General features: G+C 40.0%; 1 protein-coding gene across 5 annotated transcripts in view; it reads right to left on the reverse strand.

Moving 5' to 3' along the window:
- Positions 1-21,524, reverse strand: part of diaph2 (diaphanous-related formin 2) — a 372,939-nt gene that overhangs the window by 130,075 nt on the left and 221,340 nt on the right. For all 5 annotated transcript variants that reach the window (XM_030103500.1, XM_030103494.1, XM_030103505.1 and 2 more), the window contains 3 exons: positions 15,324-15,425; positions 12,447-12,686; positions 5,508-5,637 (listed from right to left, as the gene is read on the reverse strand). In XM_030103500.1, coding sequence (XP_029959360.1) covers positions 5,508-5,637; positions 12,447-12,686; positions 15,324-15,425 — 472 coding nt within the window. The remainder of the gene's footprint in view (positions 1-5,507; positions 5,638-12,446; positions 12,687-15,323; positions 15,426-21,524) is intronic.

Here is a 21,524-nt window from a genome sequence, read left to right on the forward strand (position 1 = left end):
ACATGGCTCAAGCTTTTGTAGCTGCCTTCAGAAAGATAAACCCCCCACCCTGGACTGGCATGAGGGAATATTTTCTGAGCCCCATGACACCATGCAACTGCAGTGAAACCACAAGACAAATGATCCTTTCTGTGTCCCACCCCATCCAGAATGGCATTTTGTCTACGTAATACAGAGCCAAGTACTGCTAGGAGTTTAAATGGGAAATGGGCTCTGCTTTATTATGCTGCAGTGCCTTGAAATGAATGTGGATAATAGATATATTCACAGCGGTATTAATATCCTCGGAGTTCATCTTTTTTTTTTTTCTTCTCCTCCGCTCATTCTCCATTTTCCCTCTCACAGGCTCCAAAGTACTTTGCCCTTGGCTATGCCTTATACTAAATAGATTTATGAGAACATTTGTGTCATATTTCGTCTTTTCCCGGATTGTCAAGACAGATTGTCAGTGCACCACTGATTGAGTGGAATCACCACACAGACTCAGTTCCTATTGTCAGGCCCCACATATTCATCTCTGGGGGGACTTTAACAAGGAAAATTGGCCAATGACACTTCTCTCAAGGCTTCGCCACCACTATTAAGATGGGGTCAGGGGTATAAAAATAGTCGACTCAATGCCTGGATGTGAAATGATTAGAACTGCAATAGAAGTACATTAGTCCAAAAGTGCATTTAGGAATGAATGCGTGTAGCATGCGCCCATGAGCCACAACATTGAAACCATTGACATGTGACATAATAACATCGACTACATAGAGAAAAACCTTTTCAAGCAGATCAACAAGAGTGAGACAAAAGTTTCCGATTAAAACACTCTATCATGGTGCAACATTTCCAATACAAAACTCATCTTGCAATTTGAGGCTCCGTTTACTCAATTGAGAGATGTTTTGCTTCTTTTTGTGTCACTCCAGATTGTGAGTTCAGCTTGATACGATCTAACGTAACATTATCAATGTAAAATGTAAACCGCTTTAAAATGTATTCTTGCAGGGAATCCCTGTGATCTGGCAGAGAGCGTCGCAGGAAGCTCCAACTAGACTGCTGAGCTGCTGTTTATCAACATTTTTATGAGGACTGAGTGTTAGGAAGCATATTCAGCGAGGTGATGCGGGTCTCTTTAAGATACCGAGACCCTCATAAATCACGCAACCCTCAAAGTGATTTATCGGTGGCGATCCGCGATGGCACGGTGGCATCAGAGGTGGCTAATCTTTTGCTGAGGTCGGTGGAGAGGTTGAGGTGAACTGTAGCATTGGAAGTTTAAATACAAAGCAAAAACACAAGAAAAAAAAAAAAAAAAAAAAAAAAAATGAGGGCAGAACCTTTTGTCTGGGGGTGGTGAGGTGATCAGGACAGAGACGTCTCAACATGACAGCTTTGAGTCCGTCTTTATGTATTGATGTGTGGGTTAAATATAGAACCAAAGCGAATTCACAATCACCATACATATCTTTTCACAAGCTCTATTTAAAAAAAAAAAAAAAAAAAAAAAAAATGTTGCGTCCTGAAAAACTGAAGTGACACTTGAGCAGATCTTCACTTTGAGTGCGAGTGACGCAGAATGAAAAACACAGTCAAGATCCTGTCTTTGTCTGTTCCTCGGGCTGTAATGATTTTACCAGCATTCTTCAATCAATGCTTTCAGAAATATAACCTCAGGGCAAGCACTTTTTTTTTTTTTTTGTGGTTGCTTTTCTTTTTGAAGAGTACATTTCACTGAGTGGAGAAGTGTTAATTTAGAAATTACAGAGCCACATAATTCAGCCAGATGTGCGAATGTTTACAATTACCTTCGGATGGGATTTGAGAGAGGTCCTAAAAGGCCCGAGATGAAACACTGAAATCCACTAAATGGGCTAAATATAAAACGTGGACACATTCATGTGTTTTTTTTTTTTTTTTTTTTTTTAAAGAAAATGCATTTTAATGGCACTTCTGTTTGCTTATTTATTTATTTTGAAACGTGCTCACTTGAAAGATGAAAGTTGCATCAAACTAGAAAGTGCTCGGTGGCTGTGTGGTCCCACAAGGACAGAAGAAAAAAAAAAAAAAAGGCAGCAGTCATTTAAATATGTTGTAAGGGGAAGATAAACTGAAGGTTGGAAAAAGGGGGAGATTTTAGGAGGGCTTGTTAATCTCAAGCTGCATCAAACTAAACAAAGGGTGTTACTGAGGTATTTATTAAACTATAAAACATTGATGATGTCTGCATGTAAAAAATCACCATTGTTGACCAATGTCAGAGACAAAAACATCAGTAACAATGAGCCACTATAACTCACATGAAAGACAAACTTGAAATTTTGACTTGTTTGACAATGTGTCTATGACAGCTTCAGTGTCTTTCAAGCGTTTCTGAACTCAATACGGGATTAAAAAGGAAGAAAATAACAGTGAGAGGTTCCCATGATCCTAAATTTTTTAATGTGTAGCCATCTATAACAACACTGTGAAACACATTTTAGTTCAGGGGCGAAAAACATTTCACTTGTCATCTTCAGTGGGTCGGACAGTGCCATAAGAACCTAATAACCTTTGTATCGCCTACTCTTTAAAAAAAAAAAAAAAAAAAAAAAAAGTTTAAAAATCAATCTTTTCTTTGAAATGTTCATAATTTGTGTGGTGCTTTGGCGGACCGGATTGGAGCCTCTTGTGGGCCGGTTTTGGCCCACGGGCCATATGTTAGACACCCCTGATCAAGAGATGGAAAAATCATCAAGGCGGATCATCATTACTGGATGGAAGAACCGTCTGAATGAATACCACAGTTTCCTCATTTTAAGATGAGTATTTTATCCAAAATTGTTTTACATGTACGTTTCATTAAGACCATGTGTCCACAGTGCATCGTAACAAAATAAATAAAAAAAATACCCTGATGGCCCTTCTCCTGGTCGAGGGTCCTCACCGGAACGTTAGCAGATTGATGCTCTCATCTTCTTACATAATCATGAGCATTTTAATTAAAACTGACCTTGATACAGGTAGGCTTTGATAAAGGCTGTATCCTAAGGGGACATGTGCAGGTACTGGACTTTTTTTTTTTTTTTTAATACTTATTGTTACCCTCTAGTTTCCATTAGGGAACCCACTTCTGCTCTCGGGCTTGTCTTTGAGCACACTGATTTCTGATTAAATAAAATATGCATTTGTGTGTTTCGGGGTGACTAAGGCTTTCAAAAACTGATCTCAAAATAATTATGGCCTATTTATTCCCAAAACCTAATACAAGACTCAATTAGATGGGAATCAAAGAAATTCTGTTTGCTTTAACTGCAATCTCATTTCTTAGCTTTCTGAGCATACTGTATCAGTTATGTAAACAAAAAAACATAATGAAATAAATCACAAAATGATAAATGGGGCACGCAACGAAAAAACACTTATGAAAAAAAAAATCCTTATTAATGTGCTGTAACAAGTTAGCAGTGTTATATGTTGTGTTATAAGACATAAAAATCAGTAATGTAATACCTCAATAGTGCAATAATTAATAATAATAATAAGGATTGAGCAATTGTGAAAGCATCAAATTTGATAAATTATTGTTATTTCTTTGAAAAGGCGTAGCAGAGGGCACAGTCGTCATATTCATTAAACTAATGATATAAACTAAGCAGCGCTCTCGTTCAGTTATATCGTTACTGGATTCACCACAATCAATATATGAGTGCATGACAGGCTGTTATTATGTTAATAGCCAGAGAAAACTTGGAAGACAGGTAATTATAAAGCTATTCTTATTCTTCTTACTATTATTACTGTTTGTTGTGACCATTGTTTTATACGACGTTTGAATTGGAAGAACAGAATCTGAAAATGGGAGTAAAAACTGTTCAGATGGAAATAACAAGGTGATCACGCAATTCCATGTGTGCTGGTGGAGTCTGAAGCGGCCAATCAAGGCAGGGAAAATTACGACCCCCGCCCCCCACACCCGCTTGATTGCACTTATCAATGAGGAATATTAATTGTACAACTTTCGTTTACTGTAGGTGACCATTTGATTACATTTGAATGCCTCTAAATCAATGTTAGCCTCACTTGAGGTCAGTCCCCCACCCCTCGCCGCTGATCTTCCAGCTGCAATCAGGAGCAACCTGCCCGCCTGAGCGACGGGCTTTCCAGGGTTCGTCTCACTTGAAACTTTTTTCCACCCAAGAAAGTACAGCTATACGGTGCTTTCTCTGATACCTTCTCCAATAAGAAGGATAAAGATTTAATACTCAACGGCTGTATGGCTTATGCTCCGTGTGATTGGTTTGATCCACCTTTATTTGGTTTGTGTGTTGTTATCAAAGCGCTCCAGCAGCAAACATCAACTATATTACTGAGTTAGTTTACCAGCCAGCAGGGTTTCCAAATAAATGAGAAGTATGTTTCAAACTGAGCAATAAAGGTAGTTTTATTAAAGTTAGTATTTACTTGAAAGAGAGACCTGGTTTTACCTGGAAATATAATAAAACACTGAGCTGCAAGCATGAGATTATTCCACCATAAACTGAAGTGAAAATTAAGAAAGAGGGGATTTAGGGGAAAGCTACACAGAGCGGCTATCAGAGGCGGCTACCATGCATAAATAGTTATTGACTTCATGTTAAGAGTGCGGAGTGTATTCAGCGCACCGAGGTGCAAAAGTAGCTTTAATTAATTTTCTTCAGCCAGTTTACCTGATATGAGACCAAACGCTTGTAAAGGATCTGCAGATAGCAGTAAATAATTAATCAATGCTCTACTGTTCTCCAGGCAAGAAGAAGAAGAAGAAAAAAAAAAAGCTCTCCTAAGAAACAGAACAGGCCAACACATGCCCTCTGATCACTGCGCTCCCCTGTGACCTGCTTCAAAGCAACTCCAATAAAACTGAGTGTTAGATGATCTTCAGCAGAGATTTTCACTACCCTATTCCTTTTGGCCTTCCACACACACTATGAGAAACACACAGAGACAAAGGCTGATTTTTAACCCTGGAAATCTAGAGAAATTGTAAGTGGCGATCAATGAAACAGCGCCGGCGTTAGTTACGTTGAACGCAACTTGATAAGTCATTTATTTACTGGTCTCACTCAATTAACTGGCATCCAGTTGAATGATTCATTCCCATAAAATGACAAAGTTGATCTTATTCAAAACGTGCGCATATAGACATCTTAGTGCACGAAGACGGCTCAGTCCACTTACACAATGGCTGGCTGCCTCAGTCAAGTGCATAATTAGTTGAATTAGATTAAATAACCAATTACGGGGCTAACAAAGTAAATAAGCCTGCAGGGATTCCACCGAATGCTGGAGAATAGAATTAAAAGGGAATTAGTTTATTGACGGGCTGAATGACAGCGTGGTCAGAGAAATGGCTCCATTCCTGTCGCAGGCGGAGTGCTTGCCGGGCTGGACCAGCACAGGGTTAAAAAATGTGCTGAAATAAGTATAACGACACAGGCTGAAATCTAAAATATAAAAGTAAACATTGCCCGGTGTTCAGACGTGAAGGTAGAGAGACGTACCTCTGCTGGCACTTTCCACATGTTCAAGTTCATCTGGGAAGTTCAGAATCGCCGGGAAATGTTCTTCACACTTCTCAGCCAGGAAATGAAGAAGTGTTGTGTTCTGACTGATGGATTTAGTGTCCCGGAGCTGGAAACGAAAAGAAAAAAAAAATGTATTTATGCAGTGATTAATGCTGATACACACACACTCATTTACTTCAGGGAAAAAAAAAGAAGAAAGATTTAATCAGTTCTTTGTTCAAAGTATAGAAAAAAGTAATTTGTCAGGTAAATCACGTTGAAACGTTGATGAATATGCAATCATCGGCCACTTCATCAGGAACATTTGCACGATCTAATGTGATTTACTACAACAACAACCACATAAATTCTGCCTCTAAAGAGTAATAATGTTCAGTTTTGCTTGAAATTGTCAACAAGGTTTTAACTGAATTCCAGGTGAAGTTTCTTTTTTCAGTTTGACCATCTATTCAGAGAGTCAGAGTCCAGTCAAGTTTATTACTGCTGCAAAGTAAAACATCAAAACAATCCCTTGTAAAAGTGAACACGATTAGTTTCTGAATGCTGTTTTTTTTTTTTTTTTTTTTTTTTTAACACAAATTATACAACTACAGGTCAACACGTCTGCTATTAGGAAATAAATATTTTATTAAATTAAAGGGAAAAAAGGGTCCTTTTATACTCTCACTTCGGTAAATATCCCCTTGAAATATTGTGGCTGCACAAGCTTTGAACTTGAACTAACTTAAGAAAGCACACATTAAAAAAAAAAAAAAAAAAGTCCAACCCAGCAATCCCAGCAAGACGTCTCAGGAGACGGATGTTGCACATTCAACAGAGATAATCACCCCCTAACAAGTGAAAAGTGAAGCCTACGTGGTTTAAAATTCAATGTGACACTTTCCACCGCACATGAAAGAGACGTAAAATAAATGAGTGCAAGCAAATATCACAACCAATTACCAACTGGCTGAACTGAAACCGGTGGCCACGAGCACATACGGTATTATCTTAGAAAACATACAAACACGATGATACTTCAACGAGAAGAAAGCAGTGCGGTTTGAATTAAAGTGGTGCAGCGTGTTTGACTAGTGTGTGTTTACTGTTTCATACTCATCAGGAGCGAAACATTCATCCCTCCAAACTCGTGTGAGGACAAAAAAAGAGGTTCAAATGGAAAAAAAATTTAACAGCATTAAAGGTAAATGCATATTTAAGGGGATGAATTAAGGTATTACTTAGCTGAAGTTGGGTAAAAGCTGAGGGAAGTATTAATTCTAGCGAGCTTTACAGAAACTTTCCTGGAAATGAATGTTTCTCTGTGTATTGTCCCCATAAGGCAGTGAAAACTGCCTGTGTGTGTGTGTGTGTGTGTGTGTGTGTGTGTGTGTGTGTGTGTGTGTGTGTGTGTGCGTGTGTGTGTGTTCGTACACTGAAGACGGGGTTCTTCACATCAGTGCATAGAAATCTTGTTCCATATTCATTCCCCACCGTGATTGCCATGCTGTTCGAACGGCATGCTGGGAAAGCTAATTAGCACAACCCACCTCTGTGTACTCGCACTGATAATATCCTCCCTGTAAACAGCCTGCAGTTGGACATGCCCACACATGTACAACTGCAAACACGTGTGTGTGCGTGTAGGAACGCGCGCACACACACAAACACGATTTAGGCCTGAAACGATGGCAAGCAGTCTGGAGCTGCACACACACACACACACTTTCAGTAGATGGGGATCAATCATTTTCTCACATTGGGTAACCACAATTTAATTTCATGGATTTTAAATTTTAATTTGTTTATTGTTATACCCCAAACTGTCATTACCGCAAAAAAGTGCATCTCTGGCATACTGATTCCATCTGCTGACGAATATTAGTAATAAAGACAGGGGGAGAGGTAAAATAATAATTTGATTTGTGAATGTTAAGCAGTACACTGAGTGAGGCACTGATTTTAAATTATGTGGCGCAATAGAGGAGGCCGTACCGTATCTCCAGACTGTAGCATATCGTCCACGGCGTCACTGACAAGACGTGTTAATGGTTTAGAAGGGAATCCTTAACCTGAACTAATCTAGTGTCCATACAGAGAACGAGGATGGGCACGCCAGGGTTTCATTAAGTGCGGTGGGTGTAAATGGAGAGATCATGTGGTTTCTGGCAATTATCTGATGAAAGTGGAAGCAAATTAGCATTGTGAGGTGAATGCTGCTGACAGAAAAAGACACGACTCAGTCCTCAGAGCACGCGACGTCGCTGATTCACAAACAAGCTACTGTAACAGCTTCGAAAAAGAAAAAAAAACAACACTGCACATTCAATAAAATATGTATGATTTCAATAAAATGATTAGCACTGTTAAATGAGAGCTTGGTGTAGTGATTAGCGCTCTCCCTTCTGTCCCCTGTTTGAGGCTCGTTCTGTGTGGAGATTGCATGTTCTCTCTATGCATCCTCCAGCTGCTGTGTCGGCTGCTGCACCCTGCTGCCCGCAGGGTCTGGTTTACTAATATACTGCATGAAACATGCTAAATTGCACAGGAATAGACCGTGCTTTGTATCTGAGTGCACTTTGTGGGTGATGGTCTAAAGAGAGCCTCATTAGTGACATCCTGCACATACAGAGGTATTCAAATCAGGGTTTTGTGTGCATTAGGCCCTGTTTAGATGAGCGCGACCTGCTGCAGACAGTGTTGCTTCTGTGTTTATCAGCTTGCATTCACCCTGGACTGATTGAATTGGAGTCCTGAGTCCCCACAAGCAAAAACTGATGTAGAAGTGGCAGAAGGTATCACAGATCAGAGAAAACTGTCATACTGAGGATTATCTGTCACAAAGAACGTTTGGGGTAAAACAAATGAAATATCTAAGATCCAGTGAGGCAATGCTTCTCATCATGATGAAGACATAATTTCTACTCAGGGATAATGCAATTAAAACGTAGAGAATATCTGAAATAAATCAAATATGAATAAGCCACATGGAGTGTGGACCTTTCACTGCAGCATGAACGACTCCTACTAGTGTAACTTCAAATCTAGCGAAGTAAAACATGCTACATTGAAAGCCTGTTACGTAATCATCAGTATAAACTTCTGTTAGATTAGGTTTCGTGCGTGCGTGTGTTGTGTGCGTGCCCCTTTATATATGTAAAAAACCTTTGGTAATTGTACAAATTAGCATAAAAGATTGAAACGATCATTTCCAAAATGTCAGACTGCATCAGTGTATTTCTACATAATTATGTCACGATGCAACAATATAATCCCACGTCTAAGTGCCGTTAATGTAGATGAATTAGTTGAGGTGAATGGCTGGATGGAGCATAAAGACAGATGTACACTGCTGGAGCGAGTCCGCTACGTTTTAAAAGGAGTGTGGCGAGATGCAAACAGATGTCGTTTGCAGTAGTAACACACCCTGCCGAGGGCCTCTTGAAGGGCAGAGGGAATCCGCATAAAACCTGAGGTGCTGATGTTACTTCCCCGCTAGTTCACATCAAGAGTTTCAGTCGATGCAGCTTTGAGGTATCGTGAGAACCGTGCGAGGGGTTGTGGAGTATCCGGGCTGCGGCGAGCTCGTCTACATTAAAGTCCATTTTAATCTCGGGCCGCGCCATTAGAAAGTTTCTGAAAAGACTGACTGTCGGAGATCCCCCGATTACAAACGCCCTCCTTGAGGAGCTTATAGGCTACCTTAAGTTTTACCTCCTCTCTCTCCTTTTTTTAATACTCATAAAGCACCTCATGCCTGTTTTTTTTTTTTTAAACAGCAGCTACTTACAAAATGTCTTATCCCATTATGTTTTAAAGGGGCAACTGAATGGAGTGAGTATAAATGCTACTACTTCAAACGAATGTGTTCATTTGGAGTAGATGGAAAAACAATGCTTCATTACAGTGTCGCTGATGGCAAATTGTGAGCAGTGATACCGTTCAGTCTTTCATAACTTAAATTGCCTTGAGGTAGCATTATTCCGAATCCCTCACTGCTTGGCGTAATGCAGTCTTGTATATGGGAATTTAAAGCGGCACGACGTACTACAAGCAAACAACTTTCCACTTAAATATCCTGATTGGATATAAATAAATAAAGCAATAATTAACTAATAACAGAAGAAGCGGCGATGGGAATATAAAACTCTCACACTAACAGAAGGATTGTCGGATTCTTGATTGCTCAATTTAACTTCTGCAGATGGAGCAGCAGGAAAGGACAAACACATTGTATAATTGCCCATAAAATTGCATATTATATTGAATCGGAAGGAAGGTAGAATAAAACTAAAGGCATTATTTGCATATGAGAGCAAAACAACCCACTACTGAGAATAGGGGTCGGTATTCAGGCTGCAAAATACCATCACACTAGTTTGTAGCGGTTTGGGCATTGCATTTTTTGATGGTTGTGTTGGTGCAGAATATGTACTGAGCTGAATTTGTTGCAGTAAATATTGAAAATCTTGATTGCTTTCCTGCATTTAGGCAAATTCTGAGATAGTGGGTCACTGCTGTTAACTGTGCTGAAAAACTCATGCAGATAAGTTACGTTGTGGCAGCTGCCCCACCAGGTCAAGTACATTGTCATGGATATTACTGGTTGCTGTAACTGGGCAGGTGAAGCAGGTCATCTTCCAACCCGAAGATCAGTTGTTTCATTTTTTTTTTTTTTTTTTTGGTGCTGCTATTATGTATGCCCACCACGGCCGTAGTGAATAGTTCTTCTGCGCGTGTGTTGGTAGTTGGGCAATAACAATGTTTGCCTCAGAGTGTCGTGACCTCCAGCCCATATTCTGATGGGACTTGGTAGTTTTACAGTTGAGAGTCATAACAGCAATCCAACGTTGTTATGCGTCCATACAAATGTCTGCGTGCTCATCATTGTTAATCTTTATAGTGTGCTGTCCCCTGAGTGTTTTTGTGTGTGCAAATCAAACAGCAGCACCTGTGTACGCTCACTACAACATTTTCAACATTTCTTCCATTTCCATGTAAATGGACATTGCTTTCAAATGTATGCCATCGAAACACAAAACTTTTCTGAAGGGGAAATGCAAAAACGATGAATTTTCACTGAAAGGTGGAGTGAACGGGTCTCTACTCACGTGAACCATGCACACAGCAGCTTTAAAAAGGCATCGTACCACATAACTAAGGTCCATTACAATTGATAGCAGTCGTTCACCAACTTTCTAGAGTGTACCACCTGACGTGTCGACTTCTCCAAGGTGTGACTTACAGTAGCTTACCTGATAAGGAAAGGCATGCACAGCAAATATTTAATGATCATTTCTAAACAAATCAGGAGCATCATAACACTCACAGTTTTTCTCACAAGGTGAACTGGACGTAGCAGAATGACATGGTGACAAAAACAATTTCACCACCTGACAGAGCGCTTGTTATGTCTTCACCTCAAGATGAATTTGAACTATTGCCTGGTGGTGCTCTTAATTATCAAGCAGAGAGAGTAATTGCAGATTATCTTAATCAAAGGTGGAATTAAACTTAAAAAACAAAGCTTTCACATTCATTTTGGATTCAAACTTCTTAAATCCTAATAACAGTCAACACCAATCTATTATGCATCAGATTACAGATTCGATATTCCTTGAGAATTTACAGTGGAACGTCTTACCATCGTGCCCTGTGCTCACTTATTGTTCACGCGGACAAGAAATCCACATTTCATTAATGACCTTGTGAAGACGGCACAGAAGTTGAGCTTGCGGGATATATGTGACCAGGCGGGCTCCCGGGGGGATTTGTGTTTTCTTGACAGAACAAGGGGTAGCGGTGGAGGGCTCAAGGTGGAAGAAAAAAAAGGTGGGTCAGCCTGTGCCCTTCCTTTTGCTGCTCATTCCCATCATCAGCCTCCTCCCTGATGAGCCCATTAGGTACCCTAGACCTGCCACCCAGGGGGCCATTTACTTGATTGACTAAAGTGAGAAAGCAGACTTTTTTTCTTGTCCATCAATAATGGCCCAATCAGCCCCCTGAGGCGTTACCAGGCTCTACACTGACACTCCACACTGATTCAGTCAGCTCGCAGGAATACCAAAGGTGCATTACATTCTCCACCGTGAGGCTCTTTCTACAAGGAACCTGCAACGCCGCAGGTTTCGAATATGCATGCGAGGAGGCATGAGACTTTTACGTTTGACGTTTCCGCTTGGCTGATTCATCACATATGATCTCTCAGTGTTGATCAGATCAAGCAAACAAGTGAGCTGTTTGGGAAAAAAAGAAAGAAAAATAAAGACCTAATAAATGAGCATGATTACAAACCACAACCAGCTCTGGACAGTTTGACCATCAGCGTCCTCAAAAACAATGTGAAGACTTAAAAAAAAAAAAAAAAATAAAATAAAAAAAAAAGATGTTTGTATCCAAGTTTTGATGCAGTAGCTTCAAAAATTAAGTTTGTCTAAACTTGTTAAAAGATTAAGTGTGGCTAAATGTACACAACATTTGTACAGAGGTTAGAAAGAGTTTATTCAATAATAATAATAAAAAAAAAGTGACATCATATCATTTTCATAATTAAATTCCAACTTAAAAAAGCTGCCTTCCTCTTGTGGTATCACTGTGAAATCAAAGCCTAAATCTCTGTTTTCTTTGTAATATGACTAACCCCGGCTTTGTCTGCTGAGGCGCTGACAGCTTTGTTGTGCTTTGTGTAGCTGAGTGTGCACTGCTGCCAGTCTTCTCTTTCACACGTTCGCATGCTGTGATTTTACCTGGCACTGAACACAGATGCTGTCTTTGCAGGCAGTTCCACACCTCCCAATGTTTGTGTCGTTCGCTTTAATAAAACGTTTTAATTTGATTGTGTCTCAATCGGATAATGGATCAAAGAAAAAAGAAAAACGAGGCTACCTATACCCAAATATATCTGAAATCATTTGTGTTTTTTGCAGGCTGTGTTACCTTGCAGAGGAAGCTGATGTTGAAACCAAACGTCTGGGCGTTCCTTGAGCCGGCGTTCATGTAGTTGCCGACCAGTAAAACCAACTCCAGGAGTTTACAGAAGCTTTCGCTCTTCTTCACCTCCTCGCAGGCGAACGTCACGTTCATGATGTCCGGCCGGATGTTGTTCACCTGCTCTTCGAAGGTCAGCTTGAACAGGATGCCATTCAGACGAGGCCGCAGGAGTTTTACCGAACTCATCTGTGGATGTTGGGAGAAAACAAAGGAAATGAGTCAAAAAGATGTATATGGACATGGATTATTGCTAACATGAATCATTTTGAGCTCTGCACCTGCCCTTTTACTGTACACTTGCATTTATCAAGGCTGTGCATGCAACCCAACGTGACCAATGACAATCCATCAATATTAATAACATTACGCTATGAGAGGCTGACGACTGACTTTTTTTTTTTTTTCAAGAGTGTATTGAGCAAATGGCACAAACTTCAGAGAAAAGACTTAAAAGTAGTGAGGACAACCAAACACTGACACCCGATCATGATATCAGTGCTGCTGCCATGAAACACAGCTGAGCTCCCGCAGTGGTGGCAGTTGTTTGGTTTTACAAAAATAGTTATTTTATTCTGTATATTCTGAGCCACAATATAGGTATATACAAATACTAAGTGTGTGTCTGTGTGCACGTAGACGCACACAGACAGCATGTGTGTACGTACTGTATATAAAAATACTGTATATGCTTGTATGTCTGGAGTTTAGAGCATCACTTTGTTAATTGCAATAAATTGGTGGCTCTCTTGACAAGTAAGCAGCACTCGCAGGTCAGTGCACTTATTAGAAAGACTACTCTATGAAGAGGAATGATCTCCATTAGAGCGCAAAAGCCTTTGTAAACGTAACTGTTTCAGCTCTAAGCCATGAACTGTGCAAGCTGCGATTGCACGCATAGATCAAAATTATTCTGTGACTTCATGCTATAAGTTTTTATAAGACAAATAGGCGCAGACAGGAAATAAATCCTTTGAAGTTGTATCGTAATTAAACCGTCCTGCCGTCACAATCATGTTGAATCTCCAGTGTAATTACTGCTGCTGCTGCTAAAAAATACAGAAAATCAACTGCCCTCTTTAGCAAATGGAATTTACACATTTTTCTTTGCATCCCTCACGACTTTCACATGGATAAAGGAATCTCCTATTAAACAGATTTGTCATAAATAATAGAACAGCTCCAATCAATACAGGCAGGCTTGGGAGTTGAATCACTACAGACGTAGATAAATAAATAAAGAAAGAGATAAAAACAAACTGAATTAAGGAGAAACAACAAGGAAAACGAGAGAATTAAAACAAATAAGACCTATGGCGACGCACGCACGAACGCGCACACACATACACACACACACACACACACACACACACACACACACACACACGTTCCCATCTACCTTAATTCTCAGCACAGATGGCTGTGCGTACACACAGACACATGCACAAACACACTGTCCCCCTATTCCTTGAACTGATTTGTATACAATAAGTGGAAATCACATTGAAAGCAGGCTCGGTGGTGACAGCTCTGGTAGAGAAAAAGCTTCAACGTGAGCTTATTTCCCTTGGGAACCAGATATCTCCACAATGAGGAGCTACTTCATCAGTGGGGAGGTATATGATCGCAACGCTGGTGAAATCACGATTGAAGCTGCTGCCTTTTGCTTCATTACATCTTCTGAAAAAGGTTAAAAAAAAAAAAGGTGGGGGGGGGGTGAGTGAGGAGAATAACCAGTGTGATGGAGCACGCCTGTGACCCTCGGACCTGGCTGAACACGTCTTTTGTCAGAAAGTATAATGTAGCTCTAAGATCCCATTGTAAAGTTGACTTTAAAGACAGTGCTTCCTTTGAGCATTGCCTGAAGTGTTGGTTATTCAGCTGGTAAATGGATGGCAAGGCCAGTTAATTAAAAAGAAATTACAGCCTTAACTAAATGGAAAGGTCAGCGCAGCTGGATGATCGAGGATTCAGCTCTGACTATTCAACCAGCCTCAATAGTTAAGTCTAATCCCACCAAGAACACGGGGTAAACTCACCCGAGCGTGATCATAATGTCTTTAAGACAGATCAATAATGCAAAGGAGGCATGTTTCTCTCCGTTATCAAGGGGAAATATGGTAATGAAATTTAAATGTTTATATAATCTGTTTTAAATCTGGCTCATTAGATGACTGAGGCTGTTCGAGTCGTAATCCAAGCATATAATACGTTACTCGCAGCGTTGTTTATCTCACTGCTACAATAGACAAAACTTTGGCTGTTCATGGTAAATTGATAAGAGGATTGGGACACATCACCAAGCCGGCTGACTACAGCTGTGTGCTTTTCAAAGAACTTCATCACAGACAGGATTCATAGCCTTAGGGTTTGATTTTATCATGAGGCAACATTGACAGATGATGTCAAAATATGGCATTTCCCAACTTTTTGATGCTCGGTCCTAATCAGAAGGACTGAGCCGCTCTTTGCTTCAGTCACTTTCAACCGTAGTAGCCCCCTGTCATTTGGCACTTGGGTCACCAGAAATGGACTTTGTGCAATAAAAATTCTCTTTTATATTGTTGGATTCCTAAATTATTCATTGATGCTCCTCTTGGGGATGAATTCTTCTGAATCTGAAAATAGCTTAATTTCCTGGTCATGGCCATCCAAATGTCCAAAACAAGCATTTTCCAACAAAAAGTCAGAAAGTAATGAAGAAAATATTGAATTTCTCATCGGTGCATGCTTGAAAGTGTTTGACTATAACAGACCGGGGGTATAATTGTGTATACTGTGTGTTTTCCTTCGGGAATCCAGTAGGCTCCAGGAAATTATACTCACCACAATGCCAAACTGCTCCGACTCCACCAGCTCTTCATATTCACCCTTTAGTTCCGCCAGCGCGCTCAGATCTTTCTGCTCCGGCAGGTTCTTTATCAGGTTCTACAAATGGAAGAACACACACAAACACAAACACAAACACACTGACTGTTAATACGGCCCAACTCCAAAAAGCAAAGTTTACATACGAGGAGGAGGAACAAAACGTGTGTGTCCATGTACATATGTCTGAGCACTGATGGAATACCAGACACTTTAATCTTGAACGGATTTTCACCCCACCCTCCATGGGAAACTTGTCATGTGTGAGTAAATGACCGCAGCAAAATGAATTCCCTGCTCTAACAGCGTCGAAGCGAGCATTCCTCATGCTCTAGGTAAATCTTCATTGGTCTACATTTCAGTCAGAATGCACAGAGGTTTGCTGTCGGAGAGAGAAGTGGGAAGATAAGGTCACATAATTGCTGCTCACTGTTGGTTCTTTACTGCGACGGTAGTGGCCCTCAGCCAATTACTGAACATGTCAGGCACCTTCAGATGACTGACCTTCTTCTGCATAATCCACATCACCTTGCAATTGTCTATAAAATGCGGCGAGTTTGCCATTAATTTGCTGCCGTCTGATGAATTTCCCTTGTAGAAGCAAGGAAAAAAAAAAGTACTAATAATAACACAATGCTGCTTGTGGTGAGGTCGGAGATTAAGATGGAGATGAGCGAAATAACAGGAGGGGCTGCATTTTCTGTAAATGTTAATTGTTTGTGTGAAGGTCATCCAAGTTAATAAAATTGACCACAGCGACTTTTCCCCCCCCCTTCTTTTTCCTCAGAGGAGAAGAAGAGGAAGAGGTGCCCTTTTCCACATCTTCACAGAGCTTCCTTCCTCATTAGCTCCCCAAATTTATTCAGCGGGAGCAGACTGGCGCGGGATCACGTGGCCAGATGGGAGCACAGACAGGGAAAACACAGAGAGCAGACACTGCTGCCGGGCCACGGGCCTGGCTGACCACGCTGTAGACCTCAGCAGCCCTGACAGACAACACAGCCAGCGTCCACTGCCCACTAATGATGACATCTCTGTCCTTCCCTCGGGGAGTCCGCCAGTATAAAAAGCAAGCTATAATGCAAGCAATGCAACCCTGCTGAGGATGGAGCCATTAAATCAAACGCTGCTTTGCCAAATCCCCGATTAGCTGCTGCGGCACGACGCCGAGACCTTTGATCGTACCGGAAGAAGCACGGAGAGGTGCTGATGGCGTCTTTAAAACTAAGCATTTGTCCACCTGAAATTGTAAAAATCATACCAAGGTTAAATTACTTTTGAATAGTCGAAATGTAAATCGTTATTGTGCTGGTACATATTTACTAAAGACCAAAAAAAGAAGTGAAGTTTTGGCCGGATCCACTCAGGACTCATTGTACAAAGGAAAAAAAAAAAAGAAAACGAAGTGGCACACTCGTGAGTTGGTTGGCTCTGCTGTGTCACAGCGGGAATATTTCAATAGTACATCTGTGACTTTGTCAATCAATGTGAAGCTTGCATGTTCTCCTGGAGTCTGAGTGGTTTTCCTTCAACAACATGTTGGTTAACGTGTGACCTCTAAGTAGCCATAGGTGTGTGTGTGTATGTGTGTGTGTGTGTGTGTGTGTGTATGTGTGTGTGTGTGTGTGTGTGTGTGTGTGTGTGTGTGTGTATGTGTGTGTGTGTGTGTGTGTGTGCTGTTTTGGCTTGAATGGGCTTCAGCTCTAAACAACTGTAACCTCAAAGAAGCACATTAAACACACACATCTTCTCTATAACTGAAAAGGAACTCAATTTAGCACGAAGAAAGTTTCTATCCGAACCCTCGCAATGCATTACTGGATTATTGAGTAATTGCAGATTGATTTCTCTGACAATGTATTATTGGCTCTGAATGAAGCAGCATCAGTGCAGAAGTTAATTATATTTCCATTACAATAGTTAATGCTAAGAAAGTCTTGTAAAAAAAAAATGCTTCTATTTATCTGTAAGCTGGTTTGACATGGTATGCAAATATCAATAATCAGGCAATATCGAAAACACCACAAGGGAAAGTTAGCATTCAATATATCATATTTCCAGAGAAGTGTTATTAACAAACAAACTTTCTGCCTCTACTTTCAGACACAACACTGTCTGCAAGTCATATTTATGGAAACTAACTTGAAATCAACACAGTGTTTTCGACAACATCTCAAGACATAATATTATGCTCCTGAAGTTTATCAATAAGTAATAACTACTTGCCTTCTCCTGAGTAGACATCATTGTTGCATTATCAGTGGATGTATCTGAAAATGCTAAATTAATTCCAACACACATCAAAACATCACACAGCAGAATGCAGCAGCAAAAAGAGAAAGACAGAGGAAAACAGAGAGGTGGTGGAGAACCGAATTCACCTTCTTCTTGTCATTTCATTTGTCTGTCATCTTGTTAATTATCAGAAACCCCGCCGAGTACAATTGACACAAAGGCAGCGCCATATGTGTAGCGATGTGGGAGACTGGGTGATGATGCTGGGCCAGACTTCTCACCACAGGCCACCAGACACACACAGCAGTCTGGGAGAGATTACTGGAAGTATGCGAGCAACACTACACATTCATTTACTGCCTTGGGCGGGGATGAAGGCGCTACATATCAGCACATGTGCTGAGATAAAGCGAAAAAAGAGAACGGCATAAGCGAGAATTTCGGTTGTTCAGGTTAAAACCCCCATAAATCCTGCTTAGTATATCTGTGTCAGAAACAAAAAATAAAAAAAAACACAGTGCGGGATGAATGTGTGGGGAGAGCAAATATATTCAACAAGAAGTAAATATTTACTGAACATTTACTGGATATTGTTTTGGGATAAAATTGGTGAAGGTAGAGATTAGTGGAAAACAAGACTATCTCCACGCTCGCAGATACAATGTGATGAATTCAGTTTGCTAAATAAGCCTGGCATACTGTTAAAAAAGCTTGAATGGAAACCTGTCTTAATATGAATACTGAATGCATCAACAAATTAAAAAAAAACAACATTACATTTATCTTGATTCCTCTTCAACTTCATGCAAACCAACCAGTGCAACAGTTTCACACACATCAACGATGGATGGATATATATCTATCACCTCTTAATGCCCAGTTACAATCATAGGACAAGAAAAAAAAAAAAAAGGTTTTAAAAAGTCAATCAACAACCAATTTGACAAAGCAGAATCAATTCATCACTGGGCGGGACGTCAGCAGACTGACAGCACAATTTATTTCCATCAGTGTGAAAACATACGACGCATGCCTGTCTGTCAGAACATGTTACATTTTAATTTGTGGAACATCCATAACACGAACATGCAGCAAATTTGTTATGGCTGTTATTTCAATTCGGAAACAGATTAGGATATCATTGAGCACAATGCTCAATCAATTTATTATAGATTTACTGACAGCAGGTCAAGTGAAGGACTTCGCAGGAAGGCTCACAACACTACTGGTGTTTTTTTTTTTTCTCTGTACTGTCATCTGGAAGTATACATCTAGGTCTACACACACAGTACACAGTAAAAATAGAAGAAAAAAAAAAACGTAACAGCAGCAGATATTGGTGAAATACTTCCAGTGTACCATCTGAGGCTGTGAAGGATCTGTACTTGAGGAATGAAGCAGTAGCAAGGGTAAAGGAGAGTGTTAAAGTAATGAGATACAGGTTACGGTTCACTAAACATTTGTAGAGGATGACAGTATCTGTAGGGCTTTCACTTCCGTACTTTGATCTCCGCTGCTGTCAGCCGGCTTCCAGTGAATCAAGTTCACAGTTTCGCAGCATCCGCAAGCCCATGCCAACTTAATGCGGGGCAGGAGTGGGCACGCATTAGACAGGAACTTAACCAAACAGTTTATAACACTGCGGATGGAGCATCAAGACAAGAAGGGAGCAAAAGCTTTCATATTCATGAATGTCAGCGACTGTGTGCGTTCACTGCTACAATGTACGCTGAAAAAAAACTGCGAAAACATTATGTAAATACTGCGTTCTATAAAAGAAGTCATGGGTAAACTTTGAATTTGACTCAAATAATGACTGCAGTTACTTTACGACTTATTGCAGCAAGGGCACCAAGAAGCATATTCCCAGCAGTAATGTCAAAATGATAAAGAAGCTGAAGAACTCTTAAGATACAGTCTGAGACACGTCAATCGATAAAGCTCTTCTCAGAGCAATAAAATCTTTATTAAGCTGGGTTAAATAAAGGAGAAAAGAGAGAATCACCTGATGTCTAAAAGATGATCTGAGTAAAGCGTGCGCCTTTCTAAAAGGCCTATGGGAGGCCTGTAACAAAGACAGAAGACGAGCCAGGTCTGCCATGTGCTTGACAGATGTGATTTTCCTCCTTTTTAATTGATTTTCTCCTCAATTTTATGAGACAGAGAAACATGTGGTATTCTGCCCGTGCTTTGTTTTGAAGAGCAACGCGGGACCGCCGTTCCCCCCGCCGTGACACCTCAGCAGGCTCCCTACCTGGCTCGTGGCAAATCAGTGAAGACTTCAGCTCGAATCAATAGCCAAATTATCAACAGACAAGAAGACGTCTCAACACCCCGCAAACCTCACGACTCAAACAGACCCGTGACAGTTCCAGAAAAAAGAAGAAGAGAGAGAGAGAGAAAAAAAAAACAAAAAACTACAGGAATCTTTTTTTAAAGCTAAGTGTCAAAAGAGGGGAGAAAAAAAAAAGTAGCTGCACAATACTTGGTGGGTGTAGACAGCATCCAGCTCAAACAAAAGGTTACTACTAAAGCAGTGGAAATGAGTATGTGGAACAAAGGCAATCAAGTAGACTTTTGATTTGTGAGAGTGCGACTGTTTTGACAGCGAAAAATTTAATGCTTGCTAAGTTTAATTAAAAAAATCAGATTCTTTCTTTCAAATTTTTGAAAAAAAAAAAAGAATAACAGCATATGTGTTGATTGCGTTTTGAACTACATGAGCGTTTTTGTCTTCCAAAGTGTGAGATGACGTATTTACCAAGTGTGACAAGAGGAGGAACTGGAAGGTAAAAACAAACAAAATAACAAAACGGGGAAAATCAAACCGTGTCTCTCAAGGAAATATGTTCAACAATGAACATCAGTCATGCAGGCTTCATGGTGTACAAAATATATACTCAGCCAAACAATACAAATACCTCAAATCTCAGTGTGAGCGAAGATGCAGTGACAGATTGACAGGCAGCAAACTGAGTGTGACAGACTCTAAAATCACATTAAAGTAAATGAGAAATGCAATCTAAGAGAAAGATACATACAGAGAGAGAGAGAGAGACAGAGAGAGACAGAGAGAGAGCGATGGGGGAGGGATTAATTTGAAGACCAGAGCTGGAAAACCTGACAGACTTACTGTGACATTAAATTTGTCTTTTAGAATGAAATATGGGGTGTTTTTTTTTTTTTTTTTAATGTGCACACCTGAGCACTTCTGCTTATTATGAGTGGTATGAAAGCGGATTAAAAGTGCAACCAAGTAGGTAAGTATAGGATCACATGCAGGAAGGAAAAAACAAACATTTGAAGACATACTGAAAGCAGACTTCTCTCTGCAATCATGAAAACAAACAAACAAAAGACGTACATATATATATATATATATATATATATATATATATATATATATATATATATATATATATATATATATATATATATATATATATAGATTATTTCTAAAATAGTAAAATATGTACATTATCTATAAAAAAAAAAAAAAACTAAAAAACTTACGAAAAGTTCTCCTTTTTCAGTTTCTTACCGTTAATTCATAACAACACAGCAATATGTTGCACATATTGCTGTCTCTCTGTAATTACATCTTTTTGTAGCACGGAAAACCTAAAAACATCTCATTTAACCCATTAAAGCCGGGCACGCATTACCGCTTCAGTGTGCAGCAGTGGCCAGAAACGTTCAATACAAAGTTCCGAGGCAGTGCAGCAACACGATCAGTCCCCGGAATTAAACAGAGAAAAAAGGAAAATAGTAACTTCAACAAATGTAAGCTATTTTAACGTGACAATACAGGAATTCCAACATTAAACTGCATCGTGAGTTTTATTTTCGACGTGCAAGATGTGACAGCACCGCTTCATTTAGATTTTAAATGCATGGAACCTGACAAGAGAGAAACAAAAGAGA

The sequence above is a fragment of the Salarias fasciatus genome, chromosome 2 (assembly GCF_902148845.1).
Source record: "Salarias fasciatus chromosome 2, fSalaFa1.1, whole genome shotgun sequence".
Taxonomy (NCBI): Eukaryota; Metazoa; Chordata; class Actinopteri; order Blenniiformes; family Blenniidae; genus Salarias; species Salarias fasciatus.